Raw genomic sequence first — 14,823 nt, 5'->3', positions numbered from 1 at the left:
ATGAGGGCCCCATCTGTTTCTGCTCAACTCTACCCTGTATTTTTGATGACCTTGTTGACCTAACAAGAGAGGGTTTTTATTCAACATAATTTTGAGCAACACAGTCTCTGCACAGAATTTAGAGAGTGGTGTCCCCTTCGTCTGAGCAGTGGCAAAGAATAAAAGATTGATAATGATAACAAAGAGCCTGCCTAGTTGAAGAGTAAGTTGATATATAATTCATTACGCACAGAAACGCCATATTCTCAAACCTGTGACTATGGGCATTTGCTTAGAGCATGGTTCACCAGCGTATAAAAAGGAATGATTGTTGCGAGTAAGGTATGTGAAAGAAGAGCAGCCAAGTCATGCCAGTATGGTGACGTATGCTTTGACTTCCTGTGAAAGGCCTCGAAGCTGTGTGCGAGGCATCACAAGACAAGAGAGTGAGGGAGCACATCAATGCTGTCCTTTTATTATCCTCTACTGTCTGTCTCATTAGCTATATACTACCATTACCCTCCATGCCTGCTCTTTTTTCAACCCTCTTCCCCCGTAGTCAAGTATTTGTGTGTTAATAGTTGTTCGAACAGTGGCAACCTCATGTGATTAGCATGTGAACTCATTTATCTCTCCTGCGAACCTAAGAATTGTATCAAATTATGTATATTTCGTAACTTTATTATATAAAAATGGTGCAACTAACACCTACCTTCATTTTATCAACAGACACGTTGAAGGATGACAGCAGTTTGGGAAGTGGTCATCATAAAGACCTGGGGGACAAAAGTGACCAGTCACTTGGTGTCCGTTTACCTTTGATTATTAATTTCAACATGTTCTGTCAGAAATGTTAGCAAAAATGTTGGAGCACCTTCCAGACATAGCCTAGTATGGACAAATATCTTAATATCTGTGTTATAAAAAAACCTTAAACACTCATATAAGCCCATTTTTGTCGATTTTACAGAAATCTCTAAATGTCCTTAATGCATGGTTTGATGTTCTGAATGTAATCTAGGAGCAGCCTTCCATGAAACATCCCCTGAGGGCGAGGAAGATGGATTGTGTTGCCACTGCGGGAGCCTGTTGAGATCACAGCAATACAGATGGCTGTGTGGTCAGAAGGAAGCAGGGGGCCTAACCATCCATTTGACTTACAGTGAAGAGGTTTGTAAAGCTGACCTGCATGTGATAGCCCATGTGCTTATGACCGTGCTCCACAGCCCGTATAAAATTCCACTGAGCACCTGACCAACAACACTGCACTGAAGGCAAGTAATAGCCTACTATACTGCTATTATTACACTGCATGCAGCTCACTCAAGTAATAAGCTGTTTCCAAGATAATATGCAGTTAAATCAATTTACGAAAGGAAAAAAGGAAATATGTTTTGGTGAGAAAGGGATCTAGATATGTTGGCATGTGTCTGTTTATACTTATAAACTGTTTTAAGTCTGTATAATACATTTGTATTATGTCTGTGTTGTCTGTATTAAGCATCAGGCTTAGATGCAACATAGAGTAGGCCTATGTTGAATAACTGCGCAAAATGATGTTTGTTATGTGATAAGTGTTACAGCTGCCTATTTGCAAACGGCTTGTTTAGGATCACGTTCACTAATCCCGTTCACCTAAAAAACAAAGGTTCCCAAGGACCTAAATGCAGAGGGAAATGGCATTCTGAACAGAGAAATCCAAAGAATGCGAACCTAATCAGGATCAACAGGAATTATATTTGACTCTCACTGGCAATTGTGCTCACATGGATGAGTGGAAGCCATCCATCCCTACTGTATCAAAGATGTCTTAATTATTCACAGTGTTTTGGACAAGTATTAGGCTACCTTTCCACCAAACCACTGAAGTCAAAATACCATTATGACCATGTTTTTAGCCCTTGTCTGTTTAGCCCGTGTGTGTGTGTTGGGGGGTGGGGTGGGGGGGGGGGGGGGGGGGGGGAGAGATTGACAATTATCTTCAATATTTGTAAACATCCAGAGAACCATGTTCTTTTCAGGTCTTGTCACAAGGAATAGTGGTTGTGTGTGTTTGTGTGTAAAGCCCCCTTCACGGTTCATGTCACAGAAAAGGTGTGTGCATGTCAGGGTCAGAAAACTTAAAATTTTCCATCCCTTTGAACTGTCAATTGTTTGTCAATTCACAATTCAGTCTTGTGTTGTGTCACGGCTTGTCAACCAGACTATATATTATAGCTGTGTAGCCGATATGTCTTGCTAATGAATCTCTGGCCACTAATGTCTTTGGGCACTTAGGCTACCCATTCCGTTATCAGCTCAGGATCAGGCAAATAATCGCCATTAGCTAATACTAATTTATTATGGTCCATTTCGCGGTCCAAGGGTTACAATGACAGTAGCCTGCCCTAGGCTACATACATTGACAAGCTCTACATCAATTTTTCTGACCTCACCTCAGGCTGCGCGCACCCACCCTAGGCCTCCATCAAAACAATCAGCCGCATTTCCATGCCATGATACCATGATACACATGATCTATAATCATATGCCACACTTTCTCATACTGAATTAAACATTGTTTAGGTATTAGGCATATCTCATTACCCATTTGGGAGTGAAGAAAGGGGATTTCAGTCTTCACTATGGACATTTCAAACCGCCCCTGGTCATGACCCCAAGAAAATCTGTCTCACCACACAGATTTGAATTTGAATTTGAATTTGAATTTGAAGCCGCCGGCGGGCAGTCTGGCGCCTACACTCGCAGGTTGGAAAAAGTGTCACTACTCTTGATGATGTATCCGTCGTTTTGTGGCGGGACAGGGGAGTGTTCTCACACTTCTGACCAATGAGATAACAAGGTTCACTTTGAGGGCGGTAGGGGCTGAGGCTTTATTCAAGGGGCGTGGTTAGAGAAACGCGGGAATTGGCGGGTTTCAGATATCTACTTTGTGGAACATTTACTAGGAACAGCCATCTAGCTAGTCTTCGTGTGTTGTGGCTTTACGTTTGCCCTCATGTGTTCCCGCTCCAACTCCCTTCTGGCGGGACATTGTGCAGGAAGTATAGAACATAGGCTACACGGGAGACTTTAGCATAACTTAGTTTCAGCTGTTGTTGTAACGTTAGTTCGCTTTAGCCTGGCTATTGCAAGTTTTGTGTTTCCGATCAAACAGCGGGCGGAAGGGTGCTGGCCCGGAAAAGAGCACAGTTTAACTTAAGAGTGACATGGAGTCCTTTCAGAAAGTGGAAAAAATTGGGGAGGGCACGTACGGTGTGGTGTACAAGGCAAAAAACAAAATCACGGGAGAGACTGTTGCCCTCAAGAAAATCAGACTGGACACGTAAGTGATGGAGTCCTGTCAAAAGAAGGATAAGAGTGATGATGCCTACTTTTTGATTAAGCTGATGCTAGCTAGCAGAATGCTCAACTACAACAGATGTTTTTGTAGCTACCCTTGCTGGCTAGCATTGTCTGATTAGGCACAAAGCTTGAGAGGTCTCTTTGAAGCTAGCCAGTTAGCCAAGCCAACTGTCAAGTGACCTGTTCTGTTGACCTACATGTCCACGAGAGTAACGTTATCTGCTTTCAGTTTCTTCACCCACGTGCATTCCTTTTGTAACTATTTCTTGATACCTCCATTGATATAAGCATTGAACAATTAAAGTTGTATGGTGAGATTGAGCTCAATTAGCTTCCAATTCAAAGTGTGCTCGCTAGCTATTAGCTGCTTAGGCAGACTGAAAACAGCAGACATCCCTTTGTCTTTGGCTGATGTCTTGATAGCTTGTCTTGAGGGAGAGGGAGTAACATTATGTTTCATTTAAATATTTGCGTGATAATATAGACGAAAGTTGAATTATATAAGCACTGTAGTGGTATATCGATATGACATAACAAGGTAGGCAGACACTGCCTGCTCATGCTGCCGTTGGTGTGTGGAGAAATCTGGTATCCTGTGATAATACTGGAAATGAAAGTTTGTTGTTAAAGTGCTGAAGTTCTTCCCTATGTTACAGGGAAACCGAAGGAGTTCCCAGCACAGCCATCCGCGAGATATCCCTTCTAAAAGAACTGAACCACACAAACATTGTCAAGTATGTGTTAGATGTTGTCTTTTGTCGTTGATTAATTTCAATCTTTGATCCCAATCATATAATACCCCATTGGTCGTCAATGATTCATCAGCATGTTTATTGATCCATGGTTATCAGCTCTACATACTGAAATGTAATGTGTTTTCTTTCTGTGGGATGGATACAGTTGTTTGCAAATGATTGGGCACCACCTGAGAGAAATCAGGATCCATATGGTGAAATTTTAAGTCAGTACTATTACTATCTATAACTATGGCATGTGTAGAAGTTTGAACACCCTTCTACAAATTCTGAACACAACATTAACTTGTTAAGCCTTATTTCAACTCATTAGGACCAGCAGGTCATGAGTTGTCTGTCAGAAATGTCAGCCTACGGCAATTTAAGTCAGACTCCTCAAAGTTTGTTTCAGCGTTCAGTAAGCTTAAGCTGCAGCCTCGCGATTCCATCCTAAGCACTTTTTGTGACATTTGTGCCTGTCAGCCCCCCCCCCCCATATTACTAAAGATTTATCTGTCACAGGTGCTGTGGCACACGATGCACCATTGCACTATACAGTGCTGCTTGCTTCTCTGTAGTATGGAAAGTAGTATCTAAAAAAGTTCTGTAAGCACAGAATTGGGTACTTTGGGGTTAACTGTAACCATTTTTGAGGCCGTTTAAAACGTGCATCAAATCACACAATTTGGTCGTTTTGGGTGTCGTAGCGTGTAATAAAGGTCGTCAACAATCAAATTGACTACTTTTAAAATTAATTTGAAGAGTTTAAGAGGAGAGTTTTTGGTTTTCTTCTAGCTTGGGTAAGCAGGAGGATAGAATTTAGCAATTGCTGCCAACATAGGCTAGCCTACTGTCAAAAACATCCTTGTGTTCGGATGACGGTCTGATTCAAGCAGGAGGGTAGAATTTGGCGAATTTGGCGGCAGCTGCTGCCAAAATACTGTGGGGGAAAAACATCCTTGCGGTTTTGACACCACATAATAAACTCAACAAGGTAGCCCAGGTGCTGGCGAGCCGTACCTCTGCGGACCTGGTTTCTCCACACTATACTTTTGCCCCGGCCGCAATCGCTGCCAATCCTTCTTCTCCTCCTCTTCAGATGAAGAAATAAAAAAGAACGAGTCGATTTGACAATTACAACTTTTCTTACAATCCCTCCAACAGGCCACCGCCAACAAGACAGGCTCAGCAGCCTCATACAACTGTAGCCTACTGTGTTGCTACGGGACCCGACGTCAGCGTATAGGCTACTATGAGCGCGATTGGCAAGACAACTAGAAATTCTTCTTTTAAACTCTTAAAACGAATGAAAAAAGTAGTCAGTTTGATCGTCGACAACCTTTATTACAACCCACGACACCCAAAACGACCACATTGTGTGATTTGGTGCGTTTTCAGCCTCAGAAAATGGTTACAGTTAACCCCAAAGTACCCAGAATTGTGTAGGTCACAATCATCAGAGGTGTTTTCCTTTTGGGGAAAAGAGTAGCAATTGACATTCCTTTACAGTTGCACAATCGATTATGTGGTCAGGTGGGTGAATCTGTTATGTTTTGGGGAGAATGGATATATCCTCTAATTCAGAATGTGAATGTCCTGGAGCAAAAATATGACTCAAAGTCAAAGGAGTGTGCTGACTTAGTAGTTTGCCCAAACTTTTGCACACAGCAAAATAATGGTCAAATGTTTATGTATAGTTCATAATGAAGCAATCCAGCTTAATATCTGAACATTGTCTCATTGTTTCTTTAATTTTTTTCCACGTCAAAGCTCAACCAAATCTGAAACTTGAATACAGCTGTTTATATTTGACCTCGTTATACCCATTCTTTTTTCCTCTCTCTCTCTCTCCCCAGGCTGCGAGATGTCATCCACACAGAAAACAAACTCTACCTGGTTTTTGAGTTCCTTCACCAGGATCTCAAGAAGTTCATGGATTCCACCACTGTCACAGGAATCTCCCTCCCTCTTGTCAAGGTGCATGCGCTGTAGGAACGCCACACCAGTTGCTCCCAGTCCAGCTTGTAGAATACCTCTGCACATACTCCACTTAGAATTAAATTAGCGTCTTTATAAATATTCTTTTATCTGGTCACGCCTAGAAAGTATAAATACAAATGTGTCTGAATCTTGGTAATAGTTTTTTTCTTATGTGCTGTACATAAGCTCGTCTTGCCTGACTACACACAACGTACTCTACCATTCAAAAGTTTGGGGTCACTGGGAACATTGGATGAATGGTTGCTGTCGATAATGGGCAATGTAGATATTGCATTAAAGATCAGCCATTTCTTTCCGTTATTTACAACATTAATGATGAAAACATTTCTAAGTGACCCCAAGCTTTTGACCGACAGTGTGCAGAGTTTTAACAGTTACACAGTTAAAACTGAGTGAACAATGTCCGGGCTCTCGGGTGACGGTTCCCTCTCCCCAGGTCATGAAAGGTTTAAAAGGTCCGATAGGACACGATTGTCCTTGATGATTACATGATAAGTAAGACTGAACTAGAATCAGACATTGTGGCAAAGTCGGATGACATTCAGAAAGATGTGTCTTTGTGAAGATGTGGTCTAGTCATATCGCCATTATTCAGTGGCATCATCTGATGAGTTCACTCCGCTGTTCCTTTACATGACTGATTTCTGACTCTTTCTTTCTGTCCATCTGTTTGTTTCCTTTGTTTATTGTAGAGCTACTTGTTCCAGCTTCTGCAGGGTCTGGCATTCTGCCACTCCCACCGCGTGCTCCATAGAGACCTGAAACCTCAGAACCTGCTCATCAACGCCCAGGGAGAGATCAAACTGGCCGACTTTGGGCTGGCCAGGGCTTTTGGTGTGCCCGTTCGTACTTACACACACGAGGTGAGCTCACACATGTTTGTACACACCAGAGGTGCCGCAGAGCTTACGCTCAAGGTGGGAAGAAAGACCTACACATGGTTTACACACGCGCACGTGTGCACAAAGAGATGAAACTGGCAGAAAGCGCTTTACTGTAATTTCCTGACTATTAGCTGCGGATTATACATTGATTTTGAAAAATTTCTTCAGCTATGAGGTTAATACAGGGGGGGCAGTTAATATGGTGTTAATATGGTTTTGTTTCTTTGAACTTGCATAAAACACTGTTCTGCGGCTTATACACAATGCTAGCCTGGCAAGCCAAACTATACAGAAATGTATAGTCTGGGGTAGGCCTGCACGATAAATCGTTATAAAATCGCGATCTCGATTCACCCCTGTGTGCGATTTAATTTTTCATTGATTTCGATTCACATTTAATTTAATGAGTCATTTAATTCATGCAGCACACACGCTAATTTCTTGTGTGAGCTTTAAACTTTTAAAACGCTCCCAAGCGCTGCTCTTCCTTCCCGGCTCTCCTCTCACAAAGCTCAGGGCTTCACCCTCAGCCAATGACAAAGCGCCTTGTCAAGCCAAAGTTGTAGTTCGGAGAGTCCAGCTGTAACAGCAAATGCTGCAACATCGACGAACTAGTGCAACAGGAGATAGTAAAAATGGATAGGCTATTGATGAAAGCAAGGTAGCCTACTAGTGACGAGACTCGTTCCGATACAGGCTCTCATTCAGTGGTGTGGATGTATTTTGGATTCAAACAAAAAATATATAGCCTACGAAAATGCGCTTTATAAATACATTTGACTTGACTTTGACGAGGGGCCAGTCTCGTGTGATTTGCAAGGCAGCCTATGCCTTTCCCTCGGTGCAGCACTGCGAGGAAACACCACAAAAAAAATCGTGGCAGAAAATCGTGATATCAATTCTAAGCTAAAAAATCGTGATTCATATTTTTCCCTGAATCGTGCAGGCCTAGTCTGGGGTCGTACCATTCACAGAGCTGAAGCCTGTGGGTGGGATGAACAGTTGTCTTTCAAACTGCCTCTGCACGTAATAGGCCAGCATTTGTGACCAATCGTAGCCGGTCGGCAAAACGGCAAATACAGCCTTCTTTAAAACGAATGACTTGAGTGCTTCTTTCTGCTCAAACTTCAAAGAAAAGCCCAAGTCTATCTCTTCCAAAGCCGATTCAAACAAGCTCGCTTCGTTAGCCTCCTCCATCTTTTGTTGTTCTCTATGGTTGTTGCAACATGGTCTCACACCCAACTCGTTGAACGAGGACGCAGATAGAGCGTTCTGATTGGCTAGGCTGGCCTGGAGCCTAGCGCAGGCTTGGCCTCAACGGTGCGACCCTAGACCATCCCGCTAGGCGGGAGGGTGGGGGGGGGGAGTAAAACATTTTAATGACAAGCAGAAGGTTTGGTTTGTTCTGACAAGCAGAATGTCAGGTCAGAGGTGGGGCTGTGTCGTCATTGAAATTGCCAGGCTTTGCTGTACACATGGCAGCAAAAGTTACAAAAGTTAACCGACTGTTTCAGAAAGCCCACTTTCACGCGCTTTCAAAAAAGATGGGGTACGGCCTCCTAAAATGCTGGGGTTGAGTGGACGCAAGGCATAGCTGATAAAATGTCTCAGTTTATCGGTTAAAAAAGAAAAAAAGGAGCGTTGTGTGGACTGACTCTCTCTCTCACACACTCACTCACACACTCAACTCACACACAAAGGTGCAGCAGAGGTTAAGCCTAGCGTGGAAATAAGGCCTAAACATGGTCTACTCACATTCACAGACAAGGTGACGCATGGATGGAATGCCTCATTAATGCTTAGGCAGCTGCCTGTTGAAAATAACTAAGCAATGGGTAAAATGTATCGGGATACTGTAGATCTCTTTCTCTTTTTCCCCCCATAACAATACTAGGTTTTGCTGGGTCCACTTGAATGGATTGACATGTTACTGCACTTTGTAAAAATGCATAAGAAGTATAATTTATCCATACTTGAGTGTACTGCTCTGGAAAATGACATTGCAGAAGGCTGCTGTGTTACAAAGATTATTTGAGGATCAGGTATCAGGAATATCAGATCATCTTAAGTAGATCAAACTAATTTGAAGGATGGCAAAGATAAGTATCTCTCAGACCAGTGGTTCTCAAACTTTTCCCAATGAGTACCACCTCAGAAAACATTTGGGTCATTCCGTGTCAAATCAGACAAAATCCAGGAAAATGGTTGCAGCACCGACTCGGATTTTCTTCAAAGTTTGTATACACAATGTTTAGGTTCCATAACTAAAATCTGTAAAATATTTTTGTTCAATTCTATTGTTTTCATTGTCTTTTTGCCCTTGCCTTTTTACACTCTCTAAATGACCTTATCTTGGAGGCCATGTTAAGGTACTCATATCTTAAAAAGTATAATTCCTAGCCTGACTAAACTTTATAGAATGGAAGACAAGCATGTTCTCAGTAAGATTCAATGATTAAATGTTTGTACCACAGTCTCATTGGTTGTACAGAAGTCCCTAGTTTCTGAAAAAACATGCAAAAAAAGTGATATTGAGGGTCTCAAAACTTTTTTATTGGGACACACCTGCCATCAATGAGTCTTTTCTATAGAAATATAATCCTTTGTTAATGTTGTCCCAAAATGTGAAGTCTCCAAATCAAATGAATTTGACAATAATAAGGATAAAACAAGGCATGTTTGTATTTTTGTGTCATTTTCATGCAGCTGAAAAGCTATGTGGGGTAGGTAGTAGGATCATGAAAATCTATGTGGAAATAGAAAAGTATATGGACATGTAGTGTGTAAAGTTCTAATATTGCATCCAAGCCCCGTTCACAGAATAAATGCATGTAGTTACAGGTGTTTTGGTAACACCAGAATAAACATTTACAATAAAAAAAGGGAAGTTTGGCACCCCCCTCTGGCGAAACAGTAGCATTTTGCTACTTTTACAAGGCATTAACTCCGGTAGCTATTTGAATGGAATGGAAAGGCTATATTTTACTTCTCGTATTCAAAAAGAAACAGAAATTCCTAATACCTTGAAATTGAAAAGGATACCAAATACACCAAATTATGTACTTGAAATTATGTTTTAACGATTAATCTAAAATAGGCCTTTCATTGGTTGGTGGCTGTGAAGTTCTCAAAGGCCATTTGAATATCTTCATACGTCTTACACTGTTCAGCATGCCACTCAGGCACCGCAGCATGATGTGCAGGTAGGGCAATATGTGTCTATGATGGAAAATGGTGGGTAGGGTATGCCTTGGAGAAGTCAGAGGAGCTGGAGGACTACAAGGTCAAATTCCTGCACCCCAGTGGACCAGCTGCCATTCATGTGCTGTGTGCTGTGCCAGCCCCAGCCACTACCAGGACAGGACGGCAGTACGTATGAAGATATTCAGATGGCCTTTGAGAACTTCACAGCCACCAACTAATGAAAGGCCTATTTTAGATTAATGGTTAAAACATCATTTCAAGTACATAATTCGGTGGATTTGGCATCCTTTTCAATTTCAAGGTATTAGGAATTTCTGCTTCTTTTTGAATACGAGAAGTAAAATATAGCCTTTCCATTCCATTCAAATAGCTACCGGAGTTAATGCCTTGTAAAAGTAGCAAAATGCTACTGTTTCGCCAGAGGGGGGTGCCAAACGTCCCTTTTTTTATTGTAAATGTTTATTCTGGTGTTACCAAAACACCTGTAACTACATGCATTTATTCTGTGAACGGGGCTTGGATGCAATATTAGAACTTTACACACTACATGTACATATACTTTTCTATTTCCACATAGATTTTCATGATCCTACTACCTACCCCACATAGCATTTCAGTTACATGAAAATGACACAAAATACAAACATGCCTTGTTTTATTGTTATTATTGTCATGGTTATTTGTCGTGGAGACTTCAAATTGTGGGAAAACATTAATTAACTGCCGTATTTGAAGAGGAAATAGTGACTGATACCAAGTGAAAAAGATAAACAGTTTTTTTAATACCCTAAATATCACACTTAATGCACGTTTTTCCAAAATTGAGGGCCCTTTCGAGAGTCAAGAGACATTTAGTACAGACTTTAAACTGTTTACACATGCTTATTATGAGTTGATCTTCCACCCTAGAAAGTTTGGGGAGGCTAGGGAACATATTTGTCAAGATATTAATGCCTAGACATGGCATGTGTTTTTCAAGCTGCAAAAATGAAAGAATTTCAAGGTCTAAAAAAGATATGAAGACAGATGATTTCCACAGAAATATTTCACAGGCCTTGGTTTTAGGACCCATTGATGATATACACAAAGTTTTAACAAAATCTGAGACGGTGCAGCAACAATCTTATCTGATTTGACACGGAATGACCCATTTGTCTCTCCAAGTACCACCATTATTAGCAGCATTAAGAAATGTTAAATAAATGTCACTACAATGCGTATCTAAACAGAGGGCCATTTTTATTCCTAACATTTAGCATTTTTATTATTTACTGTTATTCAAAGCCACAACTGCACTTACACACTTGATGCTCATCGAGTGACAATGTAACTGTGATGTTACTGCACTAAAACTGCACTGAAGGTCATATGAGCCCGACGGACGCAAAGTGCGTCAAAAAACACACCCATTCTTCTCTGTTACATTGCTTATTACAGAGATTATTCGTCACAGACGAGATGATACCATATTGCATGAAAGAGCAGAACCGGGGCTTTCCAACGAGACTAGATACTTGTCTGTACGATCAAGTATGAAAATAAAATTAAAGTTAAATCAAAGTATATCTTATTTACAGTCTATATTGCTCTGCGTTCACCCGCGTATCCAGGACTCTCGCTTGAATTACACGCGAATCCATCGCACAGATATGACACGCATATCAAATGAAAGAGGAGAAACAGAGCTTTCCATTGATACCAAATACATCGATCCTTTTGTGTTATAAAAACAGACGAAGTGACAAACTAATACTCGTTTGATTCTCGTTTGATTTACTCGTGAAATCGCTATCAGAGAGATATGGAACGCATGTCAGATGAAAGAGGAGAGCTAGAGCTATCCATAGATACCAAATACAACCTACTAGGCCATAAAACCAACGAAGTGACAGCAAAATAATAACTTCATTTCCTCCCTTCGCTTGCCATCACTGTGCAGTTTAGCGATCGCTCACGTTAAATCTCGGAAACTCCCGGTGTACCACTAGAGGAAGCCCGCGTACCACCAGTGGTACGCGTACCACAGTTTGAGAACCACTGTCTCAGACTTAACATTATGGCCCGTGTTCTTGAATGTTTTCTTTCGTTCATCCTCAGGTTGTAACCTTGTGGTACAGAGCCCCCGAGATTCTCCTCGGCTGCAAATACTATTCTACTGCAGTGGACATCTGGAGCCTGGGCTGCATTTTTGCTGAAATGGTATGCTGTTGTCTTGCTTTCTTGGACAATCGTCCAGCTGTAGCTCTTGTTATGCTATTATTATTATCATTATTATTATTATTGTTTGAGTAATTATCAAATATGCAAATATGGGGGCAGCCGTGACTAACTGGTTAGGAGGGCTTCCGGCTTATATCCAAAGGGATGCCAGTTTGATCCCCGACTAGTAGGAAAAATGTGGGTGGGGCGAAGTGGTTGAGCACTGCTCTCCAATGCCCACATCCACGACTGAAGTGCCCTTGAGTAAGCCACCTAACCCCTCACTGTTCCTCAAGCGCTGCTGTTACAGGACAGCTCCCTGTTCCGGATTAGTATGTGCAAGTTCACCTCACTGTGTGCTCTGTGTGTTCACTAACTCATGGATGGGATAAATGCGGAAACCAAATTTCTTGTATACACAAGTATATTTGGCCTAGAAACCTGATTTACATTTACAAATACTTTTTTGCAAAAGTAGAAATGTCTTATCATCATCTCGTCTTTAAATTTGGTAAAACTTGTGTGCTTCTGATTATAGAACTGATATGTAAACTCACAAAATGATTTTAAGCTTTGAGATATTAGCCATTGCTAAAATGGCTGAAATGTAAGTGTTACCCTTTTCCCCCAGATTACCAGGAGAGCTCTTTTTCCAGGAGACTCTGAGATAGATCAGCTGTTCCGTATCTTCCGCACACTTGGTACCCCTGACGAGAATGTTTGGCCGGGGGTAACCTCCATGCCTGACTATAAGCCGTCCTTCCCAAAGTGGGCTAGACAGGACCTTGCTAAAGTGGTGCCCCCATTGGATGAGGATGGCAGAGACCTATTGGGGGTGAGGGAACATTCTTAACTTTGTGTGTGTGTGGGTATGATAGGTTTGTAAAAGGTTCAGGATGCCCTGATGTGCATTACTTTTCTGTACGGATGTCATGTTTCAAAGCTTGTCTTGTATTGATGTTCATGTAGATTTGTCTTTTGTTTTTCAGCAAATGTTAATCTATGACCCTAACAAGAGAATTTCTGCCAAAAACGCCCTCCTCCATCGGTTCTTCCGTGACGTGTCCAAACCTATCCCTCCTTTGAGGGTGTGACAAAAAGGACAGAAAAGGACTGACCAAAATGTACAGAGCTCCTTGGTGCTCCCCTGCGAGATCCTGTTGTTACTGCATCACTTCATGCACAGTGTGTCACCCCTGCTTTTTAAGGGTTGAACAGTACCAGCTGCCTTTCCTTCAGTTCAACGCAGGTGCCTTACATTCTGTGATTTATTTCATCTTTTTTAAACCGTGATGCCAGCATTACTTCTCCAACATTCCATCTAATGTTTTTTCGGAGGGGGATACCTATCTGAGTGTGTTTATTGTTTTATGGAAGGGGTATGTGAGTGTCTTTGTGAAAATTGCATTCCATAATTGTGTGGCCTGATTAGCCAACACTGTTTGTGGGTTTGTATTGTCTTTGTTAGTGTTATGGTATCCTGGCCTTCCCTGGGGAGTAGGTAAATAAACTGCCTGAGCAAGACCTTACACCAGCCATTCCCACACCCCATGCCAGTACATGTGAAAGAAGAGAAATAGTATTTATTTTAGGAGGGGTCTTGAGAGTTTTTTCGTAAGTTGTAAGTCTCTGTAGTTCATAATATTTTTCCAAATGTAGGTTTTAATGTCAGTTTGACCAATTTTACCCATTTGATAATTATTCATAAAATTGTTACCAAGCTGTTCTGCGTGTCTTTTCTTCCTATATGAACTGATCATAGTGCTTTAGTTTTAAAACTCTTCTTGGATAATGTTTTCTTCATACTTTTAATTAATAGGATTAGATCATGTGACGAGATGATCCATAGAAGATTTTTTTTTATCCTACAACTTGAAATTTACTTGAGATGTACAGTACTGTATGTGCTTGGCCTAAATTGGTTTTCAAAACTGCCTTGGATGCATTTGATACAGTTCTGTAGGGTAAGTACAGCAGGGATGTTATTAGCTCTGAGGTATTTGGCAGTCTATGCCATGGGTTCTCTCTCTTTTATTGTAATGTTCCATACGGGGGAGAATTTTCCACTTAATAATATGATGATAATAATGGTAATAGTAAAAGCATATGTCATTTCTATTCTCTGAGGTTGTGGCAAAGTCACTATCCTGTGTTTTCTGGCAAGAGTGTGTCTCAATTTATCTTTTGTCAGCTTTGTGCATCACTTTTCAAATGGTCTGACTAACATTTCTCCATGTTCCTCAGCAACTAGCAGGAATGGTTCTTTGAGAACTGATTTGAAATGTTAATGTTGGTGGGAGCAAAAAGACACGCTTGTTTTATTGGTGAAAAGTGTCATTGTCTAGATATGATTTTGTAAAATGATAAACCACAGCATAATTTAAAGCAAACCATTTGCCAGACCCCTATTTTAGGACTACTAGTCTAAGGACTACTGGTCTATGCAGTTCATGGCATGATAAACGCATTATTAGATA

The 14,823-nt window shown here is 41.2% G+C and overlaps 1 protein-coding gene across 1 annotated transcript; it reads left to right on the top strand.

Annotated features, from left to right (window-relative positions):
- Positions 1-2,894: 2,894 nt before the first annotated feature.
- Positions 2,895-14,071, top strand: cdk2 (cyclin dependent kinase 2). The gene is made up of 7 exons (XM_062545959.1): positions 2,895-3,304; positions 3,981-4,058; positions 5,915-6,035; positions 6,752-6,922; positions 12,245-12,346; positions 12,978-13,181; positions 13,336-14,071. The coding sequence occupies exons 1-7, from the start codon at positions 3,189-3,191 to the stop codon at positions 13,438-13,440; spliced, it is 897 nt and encodes a 298-aa protein (XP_062401943.1). The 5' UTR covers positions 2,895-3,188; the 3' UTR covers positions 13,441-14,071.
- The last annotated feature ends 752 nt before the right edge of the window (positions 14,072-14,823 follow it).

The sequence above is a fragment of the Sardina pilchardus genome, chromosome 9 (genome assembly GCF_963854185.1).
Source record: "Sardina pilchardus chromosome 9, fSarPil1.1, whole genome shotgun sequence".
NCBI lineage: Eukaryota > Metazoa > Chordata > Actinopteri > Clupeiformes > Clupeidae > Sardina > Sardina pilchardus.
This window is presented reverse-complemented; position numbering and strand designations above follow the sequence as displayed.